Source organism: Prenolepis imparis, unplaced genomic scaffold (genome assembly GCF_030444845.1).
Source record: "Prenolepis imparis isolate NDT839.2.m4 unplaced genomic scaffold, iyPreImpa1.0 SCAF_5, whole genome shotgun sequence".
NCBI lineage: Eukaryota > Metazoa > Arthropoda > Insecta > Hymenoptera > Formicidae > Prenolepis > Prenolepis imparis.
This window is the reverse complement of record NW_028141163.1, coordinates 11,683,345-11,711,232: the sequence shown is the minus strand read 5'-3', so window position 1 is coordinate 11,711,232 and position 27,888 is coordinate 11,683,345. Positions and strand designations below refer to the sequence as shown.

General features: G+C 34.9%; 5 protein-coding genes across 5 annotated transcripts; 2 read left to right on the top strand and 3 right to left on the bottom strand.

Moving 5' to 3' along the window:
* Window positions 1-2,535: 2,535 nt before the first annotated feature.
* Ppa (F-box and leucine rich repeat protein partner of paired) lies at window positions 2,536-9,741 on the bottom strand. The gene has a single exon (XM_083037997.1). The coding sequence runs from the start codon at window positions 8,139-8,141 to the stop codon at window positions 6,618-6,620; it is 1,524 nt and encodes a 507-aa protein (XP_082894123.1). The 5' UTR covers window positions 8,142-9,741; the 3' UTR covers window positions 2,536-6,617.
* A 1,695-nt stretch (window positions 9,742-11,436) lies between these two features.
* On the bottom strand, window positions 11,437-16,096 carry Rab35 (RAS oncogene family member Rab35). The gene is made up of 3 exons (XM_083037486.1): window positions 15,637-16,096; window positions 13,760-14,184; window positions 11,437-13,462 (listed from the first exon to the last, which is right to left on the bottom strand). Exons 1-3 carry the CDS (start codon window positions 15,848-15,850, stop codon window positions 13,334-13,336), a joined length of 768 nt encoding a protein of 255 aa, XP_082893612.1. The 5' UTR covers window positions 15,851-16,096; the 3' UTR covers window positions 11,437-13,333.
* A 116-nt stretch (window positions 16,097-16,212) lies between these two features.
* On the top strand, window positions 16,213-20,175 carry Sotv (exostosin glycosyltransferase sotv). The gene is made up of 10 exons (XM_083037484.1): window positions 16,213-17,290; window positions 17,371-17,577; window positions 17,665-17,848; window positions 17,936-18,075; window positions 18,172-18,397; window positions 18,474-18,654; window positions 18,769-18,935; window positions 19,031-19,174; window positions 19,557-19,685; window positions 19,768-20,175. The coding sequence occupies exons 1-10, from the start codon at window positions 16,677-16,679 to the stop codon at window positions 19,987-19,989; spliced, it is 2,214 nt and encodes a 737-aa protein (XP_082893610.1). The 5' UTR covers window positions 16,213-16,676; the 3' UTR covers window positions 19,990-20,175.
* Window positions 20,176-20,316: 141 nt separating this feature from the next.
* On the bottom strand, window positions 20,317-23,582 carry Tasp1 (Taspase 1). The gene is made up of 10 exons (XM_083037485.1): window positions 23,456-23,582; window positions 23,013-23,145; window positions 22,849-22,916; window positions 22,106-22,377; window positions 21,875-21,954; window positions 21,694-21,761; window positions 21,507-21,623; window positions 21,046-21,229; window positions 20,822-20,973; window positions 20,317-20,636 (listed from the first exon to the last, which is right to left on the bottom strand). Exons 2-10 carry the CDS (start codon window positions 23,050-23,052, stop codon window positions 20,541-20,543), a joined length of 1,077 nt encoding a protein of 358 aa, XP_082893611.1. The 5' UTR covers window positions 23,053-23,145; window positions 23,456-23,582; the 3' UTR covers window positions 20,317-20,540.
* Window positions 23,583-24,158: 576 nt separating this feature from the next.
* Window positions 24,159-27,433, top strand: LOC145936245 (uncharacterized). Its single transcript, XM_083038258.1, has 3 exons — window positions 24,159-24,363; window positions 24,536-24,662; window positions 24,919-27,433. Exon 3 carries the CDS (start codon window positions 25,004-25,006, stop codon window positions 26,780-26,782), a length of 1,779 nt encoding a protein of 592 aa, XP_082894384.1. The 5' UTR covers window positions 24,159-24,363; window positions 24,536-24,662; window positions 24,919-25,003; the 3' UTR covers window positions 26,783-27,433.
* Window positions 27,434-27,888: the final 455 nt, after the last annotated feature.

The following is a 27,888-nucleotide window of genomic DNA, read 5'->3' as shown; positions in this document are numbered from 1 at the left end:
GAAGAACTAGCCGGAACTAATCCTTCGCATAAACACCTAGAGAGCGAGACTTATGTCTTCATAGTCTTGGACTTGTCATCCTGGTGTACAAACTTTCGACACGAACTTGTGACGTTTCTATTCGCAGAATTTGACACAGAAGATCTTTGTAAAAAAAGCTTCTATTATCATTAAGTTAGAAGAGACTTGGTATTCTCGAAACCTCTTTAAATATTCTAGAAAATATTATTACAAGAGTGCTCAAGTGATGCAAACGTTAATTTCTGAAAAAGACATGGGAGTACATATATTGTCTCCTTTTTGTCTGAAGAGATATCCTCTCACCATTTATAGCTAATTTTGCACAAGAACAGATGTATTAAGCTCCAATCTACATCTAGTTAAGACTATTTTGAATGATTATATTCTCAATAATCACAATTTTTTATAGGACAATTCACTTTGCAATTAGGAAGACACAAGGACTTTCTCTCTTTAATAAAACTAATATAAAAAATATGATACTAAATCTGTGGCTATGCATAGTGTGTTTTAAATACAAATTTTAGAAATATTCTTACAAAATTTTTACTCATTTACTCTTTTCCTTAATTGCATTTCATTTAATATTTACATCATTTAATTTATGTATGTATATCGAAAACAATATTAAATAACAGAATTTTTTAAATATTATTTAGACGTCTAGTATAAAAAGTTATGTTTTTGTATTTTTATTCTTTAACTGTGTGCTGTTCAAATTTAAAAATAATATAATATTAATATTATCAGAAATAATATTATCAGAATTCAAATATAAGCGAGAGTTGCCACGGAATGTGGCAGATTTACCAAAAGTGACTATCTTATGTCGCGACTCGTATTATTGTAGAGTTTCTAATATATAAAGTTAGTTAAATTAATTTATATGCCAACATTAAAATGCTAAACCAAGAAATTAAATTCTAACTTTTTAATGTACTATACATATATCTATTCTATATAAGTGTAAGAGAATATTCGTACAATTTTAATTGTTTATTTTTATTACAAGTTTTAATTTTAATAATTAATCTTAAAATTAAAAAAATTGTATTGCAATTGCTTTAATAGCTGAAGTCGAAAGAGAAATAATGAAGAAGGAAGAATTAATAAAATAATTTTAAAAAATGCAATAGTCACATCGATTAATTTTGACGCAAATGACTTACATTAGACACATTTTTCAACAAAATATACCGATGTCAAACCAGTTTTTCATAAATAAGTTCTTTCTTTGTCGATGGAGAAAAAAATTGTGAAATTAATAACAAACATATAGAAGCGATATTATTATATTCGTGAAATGAAATAAACTTAACAAACAGTACTTAATCTTGCTAAAAATATAAAATACGATCTACGTGAAGGTCGCGATCTACTCTGCGCAAACAAAAGATATGTATAATTTGTGCCCTGCGGCTCACAGAATGAAACGTAATATTGTTTAATCCCTGGCGCATTTAAAAATGCTTTTAGCGATTTTTATCAGCATTAGGATATTATTCATCGATGACATATATATAGTATAGTATATCTTACGTTACGTAACTGTATGTTTCCAATACATCATAATGTATAAATGTATATGTATCATTCAAATATAAATATTTTTCATTGATAGAAAATGAATAATGCTGCAAACATTCACAAAAATGAAAAAAATGTTCTTCATAATTATAACAATTAGATAATTCATAGATCGTAAAATTTATATCATTCGATAAATGTGTTATTACGTAAAATATGTAAATTTAGAAGCGCGGAATAGACCAAGGACATGCTAATATAAAAAGTGCATCATTTTTATTGAATATCAATGCTCACGATATTTATTGCAACATCTATTGCTTATTTAATTGTAATTTTATTTTCCTCGAGATATAGAATGTTGAGATATTAAATGTAAAAAATTTTTTATTTTGATTAATTTTTCTTGAAACAATCGCTACCGTTAAATTTTCAAAACTGATAACTGTTAAGTTCTTTTATTATTCGATCAATTTTACTATCAACCATTGCAAGAATTATTCGATCAATTTTATTATCAACCATTACAAAGATTATTCGATCAATCTTACTATCAACCAATACAAGCAAATCGCAATTTTGAAGAATTATCTCCTACAGCGGTTTTAATTTAATAGACTATGTGAATGGCAGGATATTCCATATAGCGATTTAAACGTTACTCCTGTATTTTTTTTAAATAAATTTTATCAACTTATCAAAAAAATTAATAATAAATATTAGTTTTTCTAAAAAATATAATACAGATTAATTTATATTTATATTAATACAGATTAATTTATATTTATATTTATATACATATACATATATACTTGTATATTATGGAAACATTGTAGCTTTGCAACTTTATTGCTTCCGATATTTTGTCTTGTATTTTTTGCTTTTAATTTTTCTAATTATAACAAAATGTATTTTATCCTTATATATATAAGGAAAAAATAGATCTTGTTATAACTAGAAAAATAAAAAGTAAAAAATATAGCACAAAATATCGGAAGTAATAAAGTTACAGAGCTACACTGTTTCCATAATACAAGTGAAAAATAAATCAGAGCATTAGAAAGATCATATGAAAATACGATCATAAATAATTAAAAAAACAGACAGAAATTGATCATCATGGTTTTACGAAATGCAAGTATTACTTTAAAATTTGTAAAGGATTAAGATATTTACATTTTTGTATTGAGATTTTTCGTTCTATAAATTGTCTTAAAAATCTACTTTTAAAATTGTATGCTCGTCCTCGCTTGTTCTAGCTCAGACTAGTTAAATTCTAGTGCAAAACCAGTGCAAAGCGGTAAAGAAATCTCTTATCACAGTAAATCAATAGCGAAATTTGAATAATTTATAATTTTTTTTATATCGATCAATTCGATAAAAATATACGCCAAGGCCGAATTTTTCAAGTATATTTTCAGTATTTTTGCGTCGAAAAGAAACATCTTCGAATAAACCATCGCAGATATGCTTTTAGACATTCAATCTTTCTAAATTCTAGTTCTAACTTTTATCAATTCAAATTTTATTTTAATTTAGAATTTTACTCTATTAAATTAAGTTGTAAGTCCAATTTTACTTGTATTCTAATTTTAAATTCAATCTCGCGTGTAATCAAATTTAAATTAAAGGATTTTTAATTTTATATTACTTCAGTATTCAACTTAATAACATATACAATCAAGCATTCGAGTTTTCTATAGAAATGAAGGTGAGATATTAACAAAAAAAAGCAACAAACAGATATTTTTCAAGTATTTTTCTTTCTTTTCAATCAACGGTAATTATATTTTCAAAAATTTCTTTCAGTTGCGATATATCGCGATTCTCAAAACTACTATCGTATTACATCACATATCACATCGTAATGATAGCCAAGTAATAAAATTTATAAATTCTATAATTACTTAATTCGAAATTATATCTACAAACAAAATTGCATTGCTAAAAAGATAATAATACAAAGAGAACGAAAACTATTACTTTTGAAAATCAATATTTTCAAATTGTTATTGCGATTAATTTATTAAAGAATATTTACTAAAGAAACTTATTAAACTTATTAAATATGAGCTATACATATATAATATTAAATTAAAATATTAATTTTTTTCTTAAGTGTCTAGAATAAAATTAATTTTATTTTAAACGCGATCTTGTGTTTCAACGAAATAAACAGAGTGATTTTGTATGCAAAAGAGATTATCGCCTTAATAAAACTTTTTATTCTTTATACCAAGAATGTTATAAATAAACTATGTAAAATGTTTATCTATCAACTCCATTCTATGAAATAGTCGAATGCTTGATTTAGATATATGTTTAAATCTTTGTTTTAATTATTAAAATCCATTTTTATTTCTTTGAATTCTGAGAGCATTATTATATTCACCTTCATTGACACCTTTTGGTAGAAATTCAGAAAGGATCTCTGCTTGACTTTTGTAATTGAATCCTAGTGATAGTGAGAACTCTGACGTAATTATTACAGAATGATGATGAGAAAGGGGGGAGGGGATCGCTTAATCTTGATTTTTTCACACGGTTAAAATTATTTTTTTCTATACAATAAGGAGAAATTAAAATTAAAAATGCATGAAATATAAATCTGGGGAAAAAATCCGCGTTCCTGTATAAATATCACCGATCATCTATAGCCAGGACAGCTTCGCGACTTACATTCGTATCTCGAGATATATATGTAGGTTCGTCGAGTGTCATCCTACGCTCGAGATCCGCCTAAGGTAGTCAAGAACAACGAGAATTCACTGTGTATGCCATGTGTTTCAACAACAACCCATATAAAGAAGCAGTCTCACGATCGCTTCTCCGTGTCAATGAGGCTTCCTCTCTTGCGGTGACGCGATCAAATTAATTTCATCTCTCTCGTAAAGAAGAATGTAAAATGCTACCCAAATAACGCGACAGTGCAAGTTCGTCAAATTTAATTGATTCGTCAAACGATCTACTGTGAAGCTCTTGTTTTATTATCGGGGATAGAAGAGGCAGATCATGAGATTACTCAAGAATTTAGAATATTTTCACGTATGAAGGAACATTTTTTTCTTTGACAGATCGAATTTTTGCGCACATTGTACGCAATTGACACGGGATTTATGCGACGTGTTTCAATCTCAGCCTTTCAATATCGCATATTGCATCACTGACCTTCGCACGTATGATTAAACTGTTAGATAAGAACGTACGACATACGGATAAAGTAGCTCGTAAAGAGATATGTATTCTTTTGTATGAGCCTTTAAAAGAAGAATCTACCAAATAATGTTTCAGAAACGTATCTTGCAACATTAACAAAATTCATAGTGTTTTTTTTTTTATTTATTGTGCAATATACGAAATAAAAATTATAGAGAAATAAAAATGAATTTAGATTAAAAGAAAAAGGGCAATCAAATTACGAGAAGGGGAATCACAAAATGTCAATATAAGACATTTCGGAGAAATACTATATAAACATGAAAATAGCCGTCTATTTTCAAGAGCCGAGATGCCAATATATTTGATAATATATATATATATATATTCATAAAAAATTGCAATTATCTATAAAGATATCTGAAAAAAGATCTCCCACAAAATTGCATAAATATATATATGTTAGAAGTTACGATTTTCTTTATTTTTCACGAGATAAAAACAATGGTAAAATTTAAACCAACAGTACAAATGAATCATCAACAAGATTTTCAAAATCTTTTTCATATTGCACTCCATATTGCTACTGCATATTCATTAACTAGATATAAGAGCAACTATCGATTAATTATTATCGAGAGAAGCGTGCACTGAGAAAAAAAAAGTTGTTAACTTGACTAAATTGTTCAACTAATTACTATTTTGTTAATTGAACATATAAAAATATTTAAATTAAATACAACATATTAAATCCAATATAATGTGTTTTGACTTAAATACTTATATATGTTCAATTAATAAAATAATAATTAGTTGAACGATTTTATCAAGTTAACAACTTTTTCTCAGCATGATGACATTTGTCACGTCAAATCGATTTAATCTGTTTTGTAAAAAGTAAAAAAGAGTGTCCGATTGTGACGTTTTTTTCGTAACATGCGTGTTCTAATTCGTGTCTTAAAAAATATTGCAAGCAAGAAAAATAAATCCAAATTATATATATGTATATATATTGAATTAGGTTTTCTTGCTTGCAATATTGATTATGCACATAATTATACATTTTATTATATATTATATATGTATATTAAGATATTATATATATTATATATAATAAATAACGCTATGAATTAAACAGATTGAATCGACTCGACGAATGACAAGTGTCGCACTCTCTTATATAAAATATTGTAAATAAAAAAAATGTTTATTAAAAATAAAGTTAAAAAAAGTTAAAATAAAGAGAATTCGAGGCAGCAGATGAAATTTTATCGTAACCGTGTCGCGTTTTTTATTTGACTTTGATCGAAATGTTATCGATCGTCAACCGTATATGACGTGATTTCCGTCTTGATGATCGTACACGATGATCGGAAAAAATTTCGTGCAGAAAAACCTCAGTCGCGTTATTCGTTTTTCTTTTTTTCCTCTAAATTTCCAAGGGTCAAGCCGCGAAATTGAGGCGTCGAGACCCTCATAAAATTTCCTCGTTTAATTAATCTAAAGCAATTGTCGATCGTCCGACGCGCGACGATCGAGTTAATAATCGGAAATATTGTATATGTCGCTTTCTCGGGGAAAAGCAAGCTCTCTCCACGAAGGAATTCCCAATATGTACCCACGTCTTCTTGGGAACCGGTGTCTCCCCTCCTTCCCTTACGAAAACAGGGGGAGCCTCGAAAGGCGAGCTAACGCTATCCGTGGACGACGACATCGGAGATGTCGGAGACGCTCCTTAGACGCTTTCGAAGTGTTCGAAATGACAGCAAGAGACTTACCGCCTGCGGCAGAAACGTGCGCGCGAAAACGAGGTTGTCCTTGAGTCGCCACGAGGAGTCGCTGTCACCTTGGTAACGATGATTAGGATGACGTTGACGGCGTTGATCCCGAGCACCCTGGCACGGAAAAAGCCATCACCGCACTGTGGCCATGTGCCACAGACCGAGGTTCAAGATACTGAGCTGCGGCAGGTCCATGATCCGACCTAGGCCGCTGGTGGTAATCTTCGTGCAGCCGTACAAGTCGATGTACTTGAGGTTCTTCATGCTCTCGGCGATGATGTAGAGACCGCGATCGGTGAGCCGGCTACACTGACCGATGTTGAGAGTCTCGAGGTCGTGGAGGGTCTTGGCGATCTTGCAGATACCCTCGTCGCTGATCTGGCAGGCGGATAGGGACAGGATCTTGAGGTTGAACAGACCCTGGGAGATGTGGACGAGCGCCTGATCGCCGATCTTGTCGCAGAAGGACACGTCGAGCGAGGTGATGCGACTACCGCCCTCGGCGAGATACGCCATACCGATGTCGGAGATATTGTCGCACGAGCGTAGGTTGAGCTCGCGCAGACTCGGCATCCTGGCCAGATGCTTGACGCCGGAGTCGGTGATGCAAACGCAAAAGGATAGGTTGATGGACTTGAGGGTGGTGAGACCGAGGGACACATGCCTGAGGGCCTCGTCGCTCAGCCGTTGGCAGTCCTGAAGACTCAGATACTCCAACGCGAGATTGCCGTCCGCGGTCTCGCGATTCAGACCGGCCAGATGAGCGATACCCAGGTCGGACACGTGCCAGCAACTTCGCAGATCCAGCCGCTTGAGCTTCTTGAGGCCCCACGCGATCAGCAAGAGGCCGGTATTGGTGATGTTGCAGCAACCGCCCAATTCCAGATGCTCAAGATTCTTCAGGTATTGCGCTATCCTGCTGATCGAGGTGTCCGACACCTGCTTGCAGAGCGACAGATTGAGCTCGGTGAGGTACGGGTACTCCTGGCCGAAGGCGTTCGTGAGACCGGCGTCGGTGATGTTGTAACAACCGGATAAATTGAGCGCCTCGAGATTCGGCACGCCCTTGAGGACGTCGTTGATCCCGCGTCGCGAGGACAGCACCTGCACCCTCTTTACGCCGCGTCGCACCAGGCTGGCGAACAACGCCGGCGATTGTTTCTTCAGGTGGAGCCTCGCCTCGACCCCTCGCCAGACCGAGCGGTAATAAGCGGCGTCGCGCCAGGCGGTGCACACCTGCGCGGCACGTCCCTTGTCGCAGACGTCCAGGTAACTGAAGATGAGCGCCAGGATCTCCGGATAGAGGCAGGACACGTGGGTGCTCGCGGCGGCCTGGCCGTGCGTGGCCGCCTTGCCGCGCTGATGCACCTGATGCGGGTGCAGCTGATGTCGGGACGAGATGCCGCCGCCCTGGCCGATCGTGTAGGCCGCGGGCAGGTCTCTCAGACCGCCGCTGCCGCCGTTACCGTCGGTGCCGTAATGTCGCGCCGTTCCGCCCGAGTTGTGCTGAAGGATCCCCTGGCTCTGCGGCGTCGGAATCGCCAGGTGCGGCTGGTGCAGGTGATAGAAGTGGCCCGGCCGATGTAGCAACGTCGTGCCGCCGCTCGGCGTCAACGGTACCGGGAGTTCCGTCATCAACAGCTGACTCTCCTCCATATTGTCGTCGGCACCTCCGCCACCGCCACCCACGTCTTCGTCCTCGTCCTCGTCGTCTCCGTCGTCGTGTTGGCCGTCTTGCGACCCCGTCGCCGCTGCTGTTGCTGTTGTTGTCGCTGTTATTGTTGCGCGACGAGGTGACTCCGTCGTCGACGACGAGCGAGCGATCGTCGAGTGCTCGTCGTGTCCTTGGCCGTCGCAGTAATGATTATTCTCCTCTATCTTGAAGTCTTCTTTCACGTTATTCTTTTCTTTTCTTCTCTTCTCTTCTCTTCTCTTCTCTTCTCTTCTCTTCTCTTCTTCTTCTTCTTCTTCTTCTTCTTCTTCTTCTTCTTCTTCTTCTTCTTCTTCTTCTTCTGTTTCCTCTAATCCGATCCTCGATCGCTACGGTGCGACCTCTGTAGTCGCATAACAAGCGTTTTTTTTCTCCTTTTTTTTCACGATCGCGCAATTTCTACGACACGTATCCAACGCGACGACGAATATCGCGCACCCACATGCATAAGCGCGCGCGAGAATCCCTCGTTATTGATCGCGGCTATCGATCACCGCGAATATATCGTCACACACACGTACCCACGCGCGCGCGCGCGCGCACACACACACACGGATCGGCGACGCGAAGCGAGCGCGATCTACGAACGTGTGTGTGTGTAGGAGGGGGAGAGGAGGATTTATCTCGCGGGGATCTCGAGGATGAAGATCGTAAGACCGATAAGCGGAGAGAGAGATATACGCGACACACGCGACTTTTGATGTCGTCGACGGCACACGACACACACGACGGACACGCACGCACGCACGCACATATACACACGACTTCACCCGAGAGAGTTACTCTTTTCACCAAAGTACCATTCCCTCGCGCGGCATATGTACAAAAAAAAACGCACTACATCGCGTTAACCTCTCTCTCTCTCTCTCTCTCTCTCTCTCACTCTCGCACTCTCTCTCTCTCTCTCTCTCGCTCTCTCTCTCTCTCACTCTCTCTCTCTCTCTCTGTGTCTATCTGTCTGGAAACTCCTTGGTTCCTCCTTCTTCGAAGTGTGGCCCCTTCCTTCTCAGTCCTAGAGAGTCTCTCTCCTCTTCTAGACTATGTATGTATATGTATATCTTGCTCTCTCTCTCTCTCTCTCTCCTTCCTTCTCACGCCCGCCCGCCCCACCACGCCTCTTTGCACTCGTCCGCGCGCTCCATCTTCGTCTTGCGCGGCGCAGTCACTTCCTCTACCCTCTCGCTCTGTCCCGCAGGCCGCTGACGACTGGCTGACTCTTTTTGCACGCGAGACGACTACCACACACCACTACTACGACGCCAGAGAGTACGTCGTGTCGCGTACATACGGGGTCGCTTACGCGCGCTTCTTCCGGCGGACGGAATAGGGCAGTACGCACAAACACACTCGCGTATACGACGTATATATATACATACGATACGTAACGTACGAAAAAAATGGGCGACAGCGCTTCTCCTACCGTATATGCCTCGTCGTCACCGTCTTGGTCGTCAAATGTCCGCCGCCGTGTGTCCGGGTCACTCACATACGCGAGACGGGATCCCCATAGAGCGACGCATCCCCAAACTGTGAACCGGTGCGCTGCCAGCCGCGGACTGTCGTTCCGTCCGCCCGTGCGTAGATGTCGTGCCGCCTGCGCCGCCGAGGGGCGCAGGCGGAGCGAGCCCCGCTGATTGGCTCGCGGCCGCGTCACGTGACCGCACCGGCGAATATCGATTCGGGTTGCGCTGCGGCGGCATTTTTAAGTTTTCGTTGTGCGGCGGGCGGACGGGTGAGACCCGGAGGGAGGGAGTGAGAGGGAGCGGGGAGAGACCGTGTATTCTCTCCCCTTTCCCTCCCCCTCGCTCAGTACCTCCCCCCCCGAACCCCGTCCCGGACCACATTGCGCGTGAGACTCTCTATCTCGCTCGCCCCCGGAATGCCGATTCTGTGTTCGATATATCGAATAAACACTGAATTGTCTCTCTCTCTCTCTCTCTCTCTCTCTCTCTCTCTCTCTCTCTCTCTGTCTTTTTTGTCATCTTTTTTGTTTCTTTATTCTTTCTTTTTTTTTCTTCGCGCGCGCGAAAGAAATAACATGATACAGACATACGCGAGACAACCGAACGAATTTTCGTCGAGAGTTTTTGAAAGTTCGGGAAGAAGAGAGGGAAAACACGAGATAATCTCCTATTATCTCCGTCGTCTATTTTGCGCTCGACAAATATTCTTCCTCATCAATCGGTCTTCCCGGCATCGATCTCGATTTCCATGTCGTTTTTTCGATCTCGACAATATTCTATGATTTATACTCGTCGGAATTTCGCAAAAGAAATGGATACATATATCGGGGAAGACAAATATTTCTAATGACTTTAGAGAGAACGTATAACAAAAGCGATCGTAAATATTGAGATTATAAGGGGTGCACAATGGTATCTCTTTGGGTCACCTCTTTCAAGCAAGTCAAGTATTTCAAACAAACAACAAATCACTGTATGTTTTTACACAGTGTCGAATCGTAAAAAAGTTTTTCTTTCTGTTTGTCGAAGATTACAAATAAACTGTATAAAGAGTTTAATCATAAAAAAAAAAACTACGATACGATGTGTGATAATATATATACACACGATTTTTATACATTAATTAATCAATTAATACATTAATATTATATAACAATTTATATAATATTTGATATATGCAAATTTTTACATTATATTATATAAAGTGCGCATATTGAATGGATTTTTTTAAAATTTTTGTACGCATTTACTGGCAGAGACGGAATGTTTAAGCAGATTCTATGATTCGACTTATAAAACGCTGTGCACGCTAATTAATGGAATTGCAGGATCGTGCTGCACATTCGAGATATCAGTAGTGGATTTCGATCGATCCAAAGTATGATAGCCTGAAGAAATTGCAAATATATGCATATTTATAGATGTACATTCTCATTGAAATTTATGTCGATAACTTTTCCTCTAGTAATATAAATATAAATAATATCCAAGCAATTAAGTATAATAATAACATATAATAATAACATATAATAATAACAGTGTATGACATAATTTCATTGACTGCGATTGTCATAGAAAAAAACATCGGATATATGTATACAAAACGCACATGTAAAAGACGAGACAAGACAGCAAGAATATTATCGTATAAAGTTTAACGAATAATAGCATACAAGATTTTCGTCTAATTATATTCTATATCGATAATAAACACATTTAAATTGAGCAGAAATTTTAACTCAACAGACAGGAGTGAAAGCAATACTTATTTAATACATACATGTAGATTCCTATTTATTTATAATTGTACGTATGTATAATAATATTACAACGTCGTAACTGTATAACAGTAAACAAGATGAATATGCTCGATTGAAATACTTCGTGAATAATAATATGCCACTAAAACTGGCAAGTAGAGAAATATGTACACATTTTGTAGGATGCCGCTTTATTGCCTCTAAGGGAGATATGTAATATGATATTAAATGAAAAAAAGAGGAAGAGAGAAACAATGGCTAATAATATTAATTACAATTATAATGGGGGAGGGAGGCAGATAGTAGGTAAGTAGGTACACGCAGCAGTATTACAGTGGCAGCTGGCGACATTATCTTAACTATTATCACAGATTAATACAGACAGCTTCTGTCATAGCTGGACATGACCGATCATTATTCGTATTTTATCGTCTTGCTATCTACCCTTCTGCAATAAATATTAACTGTGTGTATGTGTGGGCGTGTGTGTTGTGTACGTTTATCGCAAATGCATGAACAATTTACAAAGTATACCTTTCTGCGTATTTTTATATTACCCGAGTATATTATAAAATTCAGACGCATAGATATATAAACTTTTTTTTCTTTTTCTTCTTTCGTTATAGAGCCACTATTATGCATGTGTAGACACATTAGACCGTATATAAAATTAAAAACGTGACATATATATAATACTGTTGAATATTTTATTGATGCGCACAACTAAATACTGTATATTCTGATGTCTTGGAAGTATATAATAATGGACATATATATATATATATATATATATATATTGATATCTTCTACTGGAGAGAATTTATCACTTTCAATTATTGGAGAATATTGCATCTAGTAATTTCATTAGGTATTTAAAAAACTCTTTTCTCTGTCTCTAAAAAATATTTTTTAAATATTGTTCTTATACATATATACGCGCGAATTGCGTTTACTTAAAATCCATAATTACAAAATTTTAGTTATAAAATTTCTAAGAAAATTATAAATATGCTTGCTGTTAATTTCATAAATCAAAAATCTCAATTGATTTTTAATTTGTTATGACAATCTTTTGAATATGGTAGGAAATATATCGAATTTTATATGATCAAGCAGTTTTTTTTTATAGTTTTCAAACAGTATGCAGTCTTTGTTTTGTATATCATATTCATACATTCAATTGCCTTAATATCAATCAAATCTTTTAGCGTGCACTGAAAGCGTCATCAAACTACAGGAACCTTAATTTTACTAAAATGTCCTATGAATTATTTGGATCAGCTAATAATATCCGTCGTTTGTTCAAGAAACTTTAATCCTACTCACTTTAAATACAATTTATTTAAAATATGGTAACTCATTGTCGAATGTGCAGCAAAATTCTATGAAATAACCAAAATGATCTTGACAAAATTAGAGAAAAATTTTGAAGGAGCGTTCATTAGTTACATTTTATTTGACTACGTGATATGAAACGCGCGCATGTTTATATGATAATAATTTTTAATATTGTTAATGTGTATATGTGTGAAAAAAAGTTATCTTTTCGTAAATGTTACAAATGAATAGGCCTTTGTTCTTAAACGCAGTACGCGAAAGCACAAAAGGAATGTCGCATAGACAATCGTTTTCATTAAATAAGCCCTACATGCTCGCTCGTTACTTTGACTCGATATTTAAATATGATATATATTAACATCAAAAGTGTATACCTTTTTTTTAGTTAGTATACAATCTTAGGTATCGTAATTGGAATACAAAACTCACAAAAAAGTTGGTGTTAGAAAATATCAGGGTTTCCAGCGTCTCATGTCCGCTAGTGATACTAACACATGCTCTCTGTTTTATTCTGTCCTAATTATCGTATGAAATAATATTTTGTGAATAGGGAGTAGCATGCTTATACAACGCTCGCTAACAACATTTTTTCCTATGCTGTTTTGTGCTTTTCCTCAGATTCACTGTCTCGTTGGTCTGTATGGCTTGCCGCTCCTTGCGTTCTTTTTTGGTCCGCAACACTTGCCGCGTTATTGCCATAAACATCTGCAGAAAACCGCATAATTATTATAAAATATAATTATTATAAAATATAATTATTATAATATATAATAATTATAATATATAATTATAATATATTATATTATAATTATTATAATTTCTCAGTAAAATATCATCCACCAATTTATTTACAAGTATCCTTAAACTTTAATGAATAATTATTTGTTTATTATTAATACATATATGATATGGAGCAATGGAGCAATAATAAAGTAGAGCTTAAAGTTTAATCTCTTATAGAATTAATTATTAAAAAAAGAAAGAGAAATTAGAGTGATGTACTTCTTCAACGTTAATGTTATCCTTGGCGGAAGTTTCAAATAACTGTATCCCCATTTGATTGGCGAATCTTTGCGCATCTTCCGTTAACACCACTTTCTGATTAGGTGAGTCGTTCTTATTTCCTACAAGTACCCTGTTAACCACATCACAATTCTGTTCGATTTCATGCAACCATCGCTTAACGTTCGCGAACGTATCACCGCTGGTCACATCATACACAACTATAACGCCGTGTGTTCCCCTGTAGTAAGTCGAAGTTATTGTCCGGAAACGTTCTTGCCCAGCGGTATCCCAAATTTGCAGCTTTACTCTCTCACCGTCTATCTCCACAGTTTGTATTTTAAAGTCCACTCCTATTGTAGTTATATAACTGCCATTGAAGGTATTGTCGGCGAATCTCAGAAGTAATGAGCTTTTACCTACACCTTTAAGACAAAAAAAAAAGAATTTAGTATTACATATACATATATATATAAATTAAAATGTTTACAAAAATAATTTTCAAAGAAAATATACAAAGTGTAGAAATACTTTTTCATATTAACATTAATACCGCGATAAATATATATATATTTCCACATTGTTCTAGTATATATAAGATATTTTTATTACACACATATAATTGTTTATTCAACTATTGACAATTGATATCAAAAATGTATATATCAAGTAAACAAATGTATAAATATAAATCTTTTATCATCACAAACTAATAATAAAAATAATTGATTATGAGAAATAAGTCATAAAAAGTGTGCTGACAAGTATCTCTTTGTTATTTCATTATATAATGTTTTTCTCCTTATGTTTATATTGCACATTACGTATACTTTAAAGACAAAAGAGAATAAAAAAAATAAATTATTAAAATAAACTCTTTATATGTATATTAAAATATATTCTTTATATGTATGTATATTAAAATGTTCCTTAAAAATAGTTTTCGAAAAAAATATACAAATTGTAGAAATATACTTTCTTACATTGATAATAGAGCTGTGACAAATATATATATTTCCCCATAGTTCTAGTATATATAAGATATTTTTGTGCAATCATATATAATCATTTATTCAATTAGTGACAACTAATATCAATATTACATACAGTAAGTAAAAATATGAATAAATATAAACCTTTTATTGTCATAAACTAATACATTAAGAATAAAAATAATTTTGGGAAATGAAAAAGTATGCTGTCAAGAGAGTATCTCTCTTTGTCATTTCATTATCTCATACAATTTCTTCCTCCTCGCATACATATTGCAATATGTCATCGCTCCAAATCTACCCTACAGGAAGAACAATTTTCACATTATGAAATCTAAGTAAGCTATACCAACGGTGCAGTGGCACCACAGTCAATGTACATATATATATATCGTTGGACTCATCATTTAATAAACTGACACTACTAGTAATGACAGGCGATCATCAACGACCATTACAACCTTTGATGCATAAAAGACTGCGCGCCTGCGTCATTTTTCGCTGCGATTTCTTACACTTCCTCGAATGAAATTTACCGAGAAAAAAAATAAAGAGGAAGAGGAAGAGGAAGAGAGAGAGAGAAAGAAAGAGAGAGAGAAAGAGAGAGAAAGAAAGAGAGAGAAAAGAGAGAGAGAGAGAGAGAGAGAGAGAGAGAGAGAGAGAGAGAGAGAGAGAGAGAGAGAGAGAGAGAGAGAGAGAGAAGAGGAGAGAAGAGGAGAGAAGAGGAGAGAAGAGGAGAGAAGAGAAGAGAAGAGAGGAGAGAGAGAGAGAGAGAGAGGGGGGATAAAGAGAAAGAGATAGAGACACGGAGAAGAGCGTGGCTGACGGAGATAAATTCTTTAATTGCGTGTCACCAAGCACAGTACGGTGATACTGTATATTTACCGCTGTCTCCTATGATGAGCAGCTTGAACAGATGATCGTACTCTCGGGCCATCTTACAATCCTCTCGATGCCTGGTGCCTGGTGGGAAAGAACGAAAATGAAACGGCGATGCGACTCTCCCTATCTTCCTCTCTCTCTCTCTCTCTTTCTCGAGATGAGATCTTTGCCCGATCTCGGGGCACGAAACGTCGTTTTCACGGGCGTGTATATACATGCGAGATGAATGAGACGGTGTATCACTACCACCACCCCCGCGCGATCTTCCTCCAAGGCAGTTCGGAAACTCGCGACTCGTCCGGCTCGGAAGACGACTGCGATATCAAATGATCGCCATGTTTGTACGCCGCGGTATCATCACCATTCATTATCACGACGGTAAAAAAAAAGAGAGGCTCCGCGTACTCCTTCGTTTAACGCGAGACGCCCATCCCGTATCAGATTGTCACCAGCCTGTCACCGTCCGCCATGTTCCCTCTCGCGAATTTCGCGCAGGCGCGGTTCACGCGCAGGCGCGGCTCTCGCGCAGGCGCGGTTCTCAGCTGTCATCCGATATGCGCAGTATTAGGTTAGATCTATGTGGACGAGCTTTTGTATAAAAAATGAAAATAAATATTACAAATAAAGTTTTATTTTGATTGCAAAGTTCGATGAATGTGAGATAAAAGAAAATGTGAAAGACGTTAGACATAAGAAAATAAATGAAGAGTATAAGTCATTATACTGAAATCAAATAGATGAAGTGGTACAAAACCAGCAGTTTTCTATCGAATAATTACATGTACTGAATTGGAGACACTTTTAATTGATAAAAAGAAGAAAAAAAATTAAAACTGATGAATCATGACAGATTTATGATATATATATATATAGATATATGTATGTATTAACAGTGTAATGACAATTTTCTAAATCAAAGCTAAAAAAAGATGTAATCAAATCTTAATTATGAATATTATTTTCATAATACCGTCTACGTTAAAATATCTGCACATAACGGAACTACAAATGTTGCATATATCTCATGCAGATGTGACAGTTTAATGTCACATGGAATATTGAATTATTTTACAATATTTGTGAGATTTAAAGCATATATATCTTTTGACACTTTTGATAAAACGTACAGGATGGTACTTCCGACACGTATATCGCATAAGGGCAACAGAATTTCATACCATTATCATAATATCTTTGTGATATGTTTGTTAATATTTATACTGTTTATCGTATTGATATCAGTGTATCATATTTTCAAATTTGGTAATACGCAGAAACATTTTGAACATGTTCCTATAACACTGAATGACATAAATGTACTGCCCACTCAAGCATTATCTGCAGACTCGGCTCTAAGCAACGCAACCAATTCTTCCTGTACATATTTTACTTGTTTCAATGTGTATCGATGCGGCAGTCAGGGAAATAAACTTCTGGTATATGTCTATCCACCCAAGATATATTTAGACTCTGCTGGTAGACCAATAACGAATCAGATGACAAGAGAGTTTTATCAAATTCTGAGTGCTATTATCAACAGTAAATTTTATACTCCTAATCCACATGAAGCTTGTATATTTGTTCCCTCCATCGACACTCTCAATCAGAATAGATTAAGATCGCAAGAGGTGTCTCGGGCATTAAGATCATTACCTTTGTGAGTTTCATCTTAATCTAATTGTAACTTTTAGTAGTTTATACTTTCTATTAATAGAATTTGTTACTGTTTGTATGTAGCTGGAATAGAGGAGAAAATCATCTAATTTTCAACATGGTGCCTGGAAGCGTGCCAGACTACAACACTGTCATAGATGTGCCAGTGGGAAGAACGATGATCGCAGGCGCTGGAATGTCATCTTTGACATACAGGTCTGGTTTTGACATTAGTTTACCAGTCTATAGTCCACTAGTAAACAACCTCAAAACAAATTATAGCAATGGAAGGTAATTTTATATATATATATATATATATATGAGTTTTATAATATGTATATATGTATAATACATTTGTGATATAAATTTGCATTTCAGAATATGGTTAGTGATGTCTTCGCAAATCAATATTAATACTGCTTTTGAACAAGATTTAATGGAGGTGAAAACGACATATCCAAAAGATATTCTAGTATTAGGTCCATGTCTACATTTTAATCCCATGAACAATACAATACGTTGCGTCGGCGAGGGCATATACAAATATCCTGATATCCTACAAGTAATATATATATATATATATTATAATAATTATCGCAACAATTATGCTCTCTCTTAATATATAAATAATGGAAATCTTCTTTTTCAGTCGGCAACGTTTTGTCTAATAATTCGCGGCGCTAGACTTGCCCAAAGTGCACTTTTGGATGCAATGGCAGCTGGGTGTATACCTGTGATTGTAGCCGATTCTCTAATGATGCCATTTCATGATGTCATCGATTGGACCAAGTGAGCAATAACATGATGCATTAAAATCTGTAATATTGTTTTGATGATGCACAATTATTTATTAATTAATTTTTGCCTCTCTTTCGTCACTTTCAGAGTTGCTGTTTTTGTACGCGAAGTCGACATTTTATTAATAATACAATTGCTAAAAAAGATATCTCACCAACGCATCATGGAGATGCAAGAACAGAATGCATGGGTCTACGATCGTTATTTCAGTTCAATGGAAAAGATCACGGAAACTACATTAGAAGTGCTCACAGATCGCGTATTTCCGCATTTAACACGAGATTACACGTATTGGAACGTGCCATCTTACAAGGTGGACATAATGAAAGAGACATATTGAAACGAAATGTTGAATTTTTCATATGTCAAACGAATCGTTTCTTGTACAGGGGAGACCTTCGCCTCTCTTTCTACCTGTAACTGCTCCTAAAACACGCGGCTTCACTGCTGTAATATTAACATATGATAGACTGGAGTTGCTGTTTTTATTGATTAATAAACTTGTAAAGGTACCAAGTTTGTCTAAAGTTCTGGTAATTTGGAATAATCAGCATAAAAATCCACCGCCTTGTAAGAAACTTTAAAAAAATATTTTATCATGTCTTTAATCTATTTTTATACATGTTATATATTTATACCTTGAAATGTTTGTCACGTTCTCTTTATGATTTTAACATTATACAGCTACGAGGTGGCCGAAAGTGAATAAACCGTTAAAAGTAATCCAAACGAAAGAAAATAAGTTGTCGAACCGATTTTACCCGTACGATGAAATTGAAACTGAAGCAGTATTGTCGATAGATGATGATATTATCATGTTAACTGCTGATGAAGTGGAGTTCGCTTACGAGGTACACAAAGTATTTTATATAATATTTCAAATAACAATAAGCTTACATTTTATCTTTTGTCCAGTATTAATGAAATTTATCTCGAACACTTTTAGGTATGGAGGGAATTTCCAGACAGAATAGTTGGATTTCCATCTCGCATACACATGTGGGACAATAGCACTATGTGTTGGAGATATGAAAGCGAATGGACAAACAGCATCTCCATGGTTTTAACAGGAGCAGCTTTCCACCATAAGGTACATATAAACACTTACGTTGTTCTCTCTCTTTTTCTTTCTTTAATTAAGAAATTATGAACCAAATTTTGTTATCCACTTTTTACTTAACATGCTACAAAGATATTGTTATAAGAATTTTTGGATTTTATTTTTCCTAGCAAAAAAAACAAGAAACCAACATCCTTTCCTCTTATCCTCCGCACGATATAACGAAGTAAATTATATTATAATTGATATAATTTAAAAGTAAATTTATATTTATATTAATTTATATTAATATTTAATTTATTATTAATAGAATATATTTCTATTACACTCTACTAGAAATTTCTACATAATTTCTATTAGTATCGAACATTTTACTTTTGTAAAAACCTTTATCTGACAAAATTTCTTTCAGTATTGGAATTACATGTATACGACAGCCATGCCTGGAGATATAAAGGAATGGGTCGACGAGCACATGAATTGCGAGGATATTGCGATTAATTTTTTAGTAGCAAATATTACCGGAAAAGCTCCGATAAAGGTAAGCGAACATCTCTTGGTTCAAAAATAATGCCTAATGGCATTCTAGAATTTTTCTAAAAATCGCATAAAACTTTGCGCAGGTGACGCCAAAAAAGAAATTCCGGTGCCCCGAGTGTACCAATACCGAAATGTTATCTGCGGATTTGACGCACATGGTGGAACGCACACAATGTATAAACAAATTCTCCTCTATTTATGGAACTATGCCGTTGGAATCGGTTGAGTTCCGCGCAGATCCAGTACTCTTCAAGGACGTGTTTCCCGAGAAATTAAAGCGATTCAACGATATAGGCAGTTTATAATTGTGATATTTTCTAAATTTTAAATTAATTATGCAAATCAAGTTTATGAAAAATATTTACATTTATCGAAGAGTGTATATAGAGTATCCCAAATTATAATCGAATAGAATTAAAAAGATATATAAACCTATATATATATATATTAATTATCCCTTAAAGAAAAATGAAAATAATCTTGATATCTTGGCACCTCCATCTGATTATAAAATTGAATACTCTGTGTATATATGTATAAACAATTTATAATATGTATTGCTTGTGTTTTGGTGAATGTAGAGAGTGTTTATAATGAATAAAATAATTAAAAGTTACTTTCAAATTGTTATCAGAATTTATTGTATTTGTATGCACAAGTTAACAAGTTAAAAATTTAGGAAAATATGTGTATCTCACAAAGTTGTGATTATGTAAAATGATTCAACTTGGCAGTACTATTATGTGTGAATTCCATTAAACAAATTAACGCCGATCTGTATAAAAATTTCGTATATAAAGTATTGTAGGCTACAAAAGTTATTTTTTACAAAAACTTATACCTGATGTATGTAATCTTATTCAGACTCTGCTTCAGACTTCATCTTGAAGCAAACACCTTCGACAACAGCTTTTTTACCTACATCGTGTGCTGGTAAGGCTGACATGTAGCTCTATAAAGAAAAAAACGTGTTTTTTAATATATATATATATATATATATAAGTAATTTAATTTGATAATAATAATAATAATGTTAAAAAAATCAATGCTTAGAAATAGAAGGATATTCCACATATGTAAATGTACCATTAAAAAAGATTTAAAACTAAACGCCAAAAAAGAAAAATATATATATACCACTGGTGCACGTTGACATGTGTTCATGTAGCCTATTATCATGGAATTTGTAGAATGACTCCAGAGAAAATCGCCCAGTCCCTCTTGTGGCGAATAACGTATGGCGATGACACCGCCGAGTTTCTGTTCGAGTCCACAGAGGAATTTCGAATCTAAAGGAGAAACGATTCGTCATTGTTTTGGTTGATCACCGCGTTATTGTTTATGCTAAATCTGCGATGCACCGATAAAGTCTACGTTCATCGCTCGATGCAGACTCGTAGTGGGACAAGAGGTGTTCGAAATAGCTTCAGCAACTGTACGCGCTAACGAGGTGCGCACAAGATGTTCCCCGCAACCTGATGTGCTAGCGCCTACCGAATAAGAGGCATCCTTGCAAGCCCAGGCACCGCAACCCCATACTCCAGCCTAAAATTTAAAATATAAAATTTAGAATAATAAATTGAAAAGGCTCTGATATGCAAATATAAACTCAGATATGAAAGAGCTAATAAGAGCTTTCATACCTGAGTTTGTATTTATAAAATATAGACATATAACAAAAACATCTACATAAAAGAGATACAATTTCATCAAAATTTTACAAAACTTTGCAAATGTTGATGTAATAGTTACGTGTTTGTCACATGGACAATTTCTTTTATATTATATTATACACATAAGAAACATTACAAATTAATCATACCTGCCCAACTCTTCCAGGATATTTTAGAATTATACCGCCACTTGAGCAAGCCGCAGCAATATTTCCATTATTATCAACACATATTGCACCTACTGTGTCCATCCTTTTCTTAGCACACTGCAGCATAATAATTTCTAATGTTGATAAAGTCTAAATTTTACATCATTACTTAAATAATTTGTTATACCTTTTGAACCTCCACACTGCAGTCCTCTACTTTTCTTTTATAGTGTTTGTATATCTTCTGAGCTCTTACTGTAATATTAAAATATTTGATTAATTTGGATAAATAAGAAATTAACAAATAATGAAACTTACTTAACACATTAAAATCTAAAAGTTTCTTAAGATTGTCTAATTATGCATACTTGATATTAAATCTTCTGGTGGTAATGTTTGTATGCCCATCTCATGTGCCCAAATATGCGCACCATCTCCAACTAAAAAGCTGGTATAAGAAATGAAGAAATTTATATATAAGAAATTTATATAATTTTATTATACATATATATAATAAAAAATGTATATATAATATTATATATAAATAAATATATTATATAGTTATATTTATTATAATTTAGGAGGAATAAAATAACTACCTAGGTGGGATTCGGCCGTATGCAAACTTAAAAGATTGCTGTTCACATAAACGCTTCGCCAATATAACTGGATTTTTTATTCCACTAACTGCACCAATAGCACCATACTGCAAACTAGTGCCATCCATCACACTTGCGTCGCATTCTACCGTCCCATTCAAGGTGAGATTTGATCCAAATCCAGCATTTGTCATAGGAGAATCTTCCAGCACCATCACTGTTTCTACCACTGCATCCAATGCATTGCCATTGGATCTCAAACTTTGAGCTCCCTTGAAAAGAACATATAATTACAAGAAACATTTTTTAAAATGATTTAAAAGTTATATGTAGAATATTGCAAAACTTCTGAATGTTCTTTTAATAGCAAATTTTTTTATGGTTAATTTGGAGATTCTTTTTTAGCAAAAATGTTGAGAGATCATTATATTTTTTGTAAGTTTTCAATTTTGTTTTATCATATATCTTTGTAAGCTTCAAATTAAAATACCATTAAAATAAATTGAACTTAATTGAAGAATGTAGCTTTTTTAATCTTTAAACATAATAAATAATTTGCAAAAGAATCTCTCTTTTTCAATTCCATTTATAAACTGTTGATATCTGAGTATTTTCACTAAAGAAAAATTGTCTTCAAGCCATAGAATTTGCTATTAAAAAGATATCTGGTGGTTTTGAAACATTTTGTGTATATAAAAGACTGAATATATATTACAGTTAATTAAATTGCTTAAAAATCTTACCACTTTGCATGCTTCGTGACATAACTTTTGATATTTTTCTTTAAGAGATGCAGAGTGTTGCCCAGCACCTGACAAAACAAAAAAGATTAACAGCATTGTTAGTAATAATATAGAAATAATATAGGAAACAATTATAAGTTATTGTATTTGAATCAATTACATACCCACATGTACAGCAATAAATCCTTGCTTAATATTACTCATGAGACTAGAGTGTTTCTTTTCTTATTTCTTTTAATCAGTGATATATATTTCTTCGCTTCTATATTTCTTAAGTACAAAACTCTCGTATCTCAGCTGCAAAAATGTCATTGATACATATATTAAAACAATCGATATAAAAATTTGTTGTAATAAATAATAATAAATTTAATAAAGAGTTGTTATATAGACTCATTTATAATAAAAGAAAAAAAATATTTTTATTATAATAATACATTCTACTATTTTAGTGGAGATTTTGCTGTTTTATTTAATTAGAAATTACATAGTGAGGTCTAAAAGTCTAGATATTTTTTTAGATATTAAAAAAAATAATTATAGCATATATCATATATAATTATTAATTGTATTATTCTTGTATGGACTTGTGTGTTGTAAACATTACAGATTATCTCGGATTTTGGCGTACATCTTGTTGTAAACACATGAGCAAGAGAAGACGCGAAGGTAGAAAAAAAAACATTCCAATTTTGAGATGTAAAGTTATAATCTCGAATCTCTTTAAAGTGAACTCTTCTCTATTCTCAACGCACGATAATTTAAAATTAGAGGGATTGAGCTTCCTCTTTCCCTTCCTCCTAACCTCCCGCTCGCTTTTTTTTCGATCTTATGACTAGGGAAAAAGAGCTAGACGAAGACTCTCTAGGGAATTTTAAAATTGCGATTTTATGTTGTCATCTTTTTCTCGATTTTATGATTACAGAAAAGTAACTAGATGGTGACTTCTAGGGAATTTTGAAAATATCTTGTTAGGTTGTCATCTTTTTCGCGATTTTACGGCTAGGGAAAAAGAACTAGACGGTGGCTTTCTAGGGAATTTTGTATCGCGATTTTTTATTGTCATCTTTTTCTCGATCTTGTAGTTAGGGAAAAAGAGCTAGAGATGACGCTTTCGGCGCTTCTTAAAATTTCGTCCTCTAATCTAACCTATATAAGATCTGTTCGTTTCATGGACGTAGGAAATATCTGGACGGAGCTTTTGCGGACCAATCAGCGTCGAACATTCTCGTGACGTAATGAGGAACGTTTGACTGTGATTGGTCGGTTCTCTCGCGATTTCTGAAGCCTCTTTCACTTATGTCCCGACCTTTAACATATGGTGCCAAATAACGCGAAGAGTTTTGCCGCTCGCTGGTTATGTTCGAGACATTTGTCACATCTGTAAAATTAAAATATGCGCCGTGGACAACGAATCGTACCCGGACGATTGAATGAAAAGGAATAATCATCAATCGGATTAATCGATTAACTCTCTCGTTGCACCCTTTTGACAGATAAAGCATCAACGTTCGGGTAAGTAATTCGCAAAATTAATACCGCGCATATCGCATGTCGCGTGTAATATGAAAGATGTAACCCTAATGTTACATGATAAATTACACATTAGCGTGATTTTTACTTATTTATATTCATTGATAATAATTTCGCACGATACGAACAATTAATTGGCGAAAAATTCTTTCAGATCGAATATTCATATCTATACCTGTATTCACAAACTTAAAACGATTTCGAAGAATAAAAGTCGGAACAAAAATACGGATTAGTGCTCGTATATTTCGCATTTTTTGCCTAATTTTGCCAGATACGATGTAAGTATTCCTTATTCGAAAATGCGAGATGATGATTGTTCCTTTGCACATCTTTTGCTATATTTCTATATTTCTATATTATTACATTTCTCATTGTTAAACGTGACTTTTTGATCTTCAGCTTGAGAAAAATAAAATTAATTAATTAAATAAAATTTTAAAATAAAATAAGATAAATAAGATGAATAAAATTTTTTAATTGCACGAGAACTTATTTAGCACTCGAGGTTACTAGATCTTTATGTCCTTGTTTCAGGTTGAGCTAGAATAAGTACAGTATTGTGAATGTATTGAATGGACAATAATACTTATCGAGATATACATCATTCTCGACGATAACAATGTTATTTACTTTCCTGAAGAAAATTTTTTGGTGGGCAGACGAGCGCTCACAGCTCAAGCGAAAGGCTTCCGAAGATAATAACTTTGAAAAGGACTGTGTAACACCGAAAAGATTTAAAACCAGTTGCAATACAGCGTGTCCGATGGAGGATTATTTCGATATCGATGACAGCGACGATGACGACATTGTATTTTTGAGCGAGCAGAAATGCTCGCCAACGAGACCCTGTGCCAAATTGAATGGCACCCACAAGAAACAACAACTGCAATCTTATAATCAATGTCTTGCATCTCCCGTCTATAAACCTGTATGCTCTACCTTTGCGTCGCATCAACCGATCAATCATAAATCCACCATGGGACATTCCATGATCAATCATAAGCATAGGATGCAAGATCACGATCATAAATGTCCCACGTTATGCAAAACCAATCAGTTGAAGGAGAGACACCAGTATGAAGAGTTGCTGCACAATTTTCTTCCAAATAGGATACACATGAAGAATAAGTGTGCGGAACACACCTACATGCACAAGCCTATAGAAGTAATCGATCTGGAAAAGCGTCCGGAAGTTGTAGCACCTGCTAATGACAAGATTCAATCTGTCACCACCAATTCCGTTCCTGTCAACATACATCAATGTAACACGTCGTTCCCTTGCAGAGGCAACATGTCATCGAGTTATTCTAGACTAGACAAAGGAAAAGTTCCTACTTTAGATCGTAGCAAGAAAGATATTGGGAAGGATGCATATTTAGAGGCCATCAGGATGGTCACGAATGATAAGCCCAGTGTCATCAATACAACAAAACCTGTTACTACACCCAAGTCACCCGTTAAAGCTGTAGCGACTAACTCGTTACGCGAAGAGCTAGCTGCCAAGGCTGTCATGAGGCAGGACTTCATCCCGCAAGTGGCCAAGAGGTACAACGAGCGGATCGAGCAGCGGCACAGAGAGGCCGAGGAGCTGAAGAAGATGACGTGTGTCCTGTCGAAGCACAACAGATACGCGCGGGAAGCGGCTCTGGAAGAACAGCTGGCACGCTCCATGAGACTGTGTCTGGCTGTTCTGGACGACAGAGAGGAACCGGAAGAGCCGGCATTGCCGACGCTGACCGACGAGATGCTGCGAGAAGTGAGAAACGCTCTCGTACTCTGTCCGCAAGACGAGGTTCTCGCGGAAGGCTTTGGTTTGAGGATCACGCGAAAGGACATCCATACCTTGGCTGGCTTAAATTGGTTGAACGACGAGGTGATCAACTTCTACATGAATCTGTTGATCGCCAGAGGCGTGGCCTCCAATAAATATCCCAAGGTGCATGCCATGAACACGTTCTTCTACCCCAAATTGCTCTCGGGTGGTCAATCGTCTCTGAGACGGTGGACCAGGAAAGTGGATATATTCGCCCAGGACCTCATTGTTGTACCGGTACACCTCGACATTCACTGGTGCATGTCGATAATAGACTTCCGGGATAAATCCATCATTTATTATGACAGTATGGGTGGTAGTAATCCGAAATGTCTGGCGGCGCTGAAGCAGTATCTGCAGGACGAGAGTCGGGACAAGAAGAAGAAGGCTTACGACATGAGCGACTGGACGTTCCAGTGTGGCAAGAATATTCCTCAACAGATGAATGGTAGTGATTGCGGAATGTTCTCCTGCATGTTTGCCGAGTATGTCTGCTCGAACAAGAAGATAACTTTTACACAGGACGATATGCCGTATTTTAGGAAGAAAATGGTTTATGAGATACTGGAAGGTAAACTTTTATAAAGGAACGACGGAGAGAGGTTGAGAAATAGGCGATCTGATGCTATTATAGAGAAAAAATATTAACTTAATCATTAAAAAGAGAGAGAGAGAGAGAGAGCGGGAGAAAGAAATTGAAAGTTATTCAACACTTTCTGTATTCAAACATGCTTTTGTCGAAGATTAAAGGAAAACATGCAAAATTCGTAAAGATAATTTTTTTAAATGTTTTCTTTTGTTTTGAAACGTAAAGTGAGAGAAGAAGAGAGAGATGTGTTTACATTGTATAATTATCAATTCTATTAGTTTTCAAATAAACTCTGTAACAAATTAACATACACATAGATATACATGTACTATATATATAGATGTGAGTTTTTCCGCTGTACAGACAGGAGACATGGTAATCCATAAGTCTCATTGTTTTTGGTAAATATATTGTTATGGGCAAAAAAAGAAAAAAAATTGTAACATTGTGTTTTATGAATTTTAAATTTATGTCGTGAAAGCCATCTTAAGATTCTAAAAATTGATCAAAACAGAATTTTGCAATCTCCTGTCCACAACAATATAATTACGCCACTTTCGGTTTGACTTATGTATATTTTTTAGCTATATCTGAGTTAATTTATACGTAAACTAAAGTTGTATAGAATAAAAAAATCATATTAATTAATACTTTGTGTCTACATATTAATACAACAATGACTAGTATTAATTTATTACTTTGAAAGAAATGATTTTAATAAAGATTTTTTTTTATTAAAGACAAAATATATAATTGCATTTATTGATTTTTCAAATGTCTATTTAATTTAATTTCTCAAATGTCGTAAGATAATATTTTGTAATAAATATTTTTCTACCTTTTTTTTTTTTTTTCCCCCCCTTTTAAAAGGTGAGCACTGATGCTTTTTTTTATTTTAATGATATTAAATATAAGAAAATGTAGTTGAGAAAAGTAGCTTTATATGTACATATGTGTGTGGTGTGAAATATTTTTATTTTTTTATTTTATATATAAAATATTTTTTTTTTAATTTTTTATATTTTATATTTTTTTATTGATGTACATGTAAATTGACAATAGTATAGTGGGAATAAATCTAAATGCGCTCATTCTCAGCTGA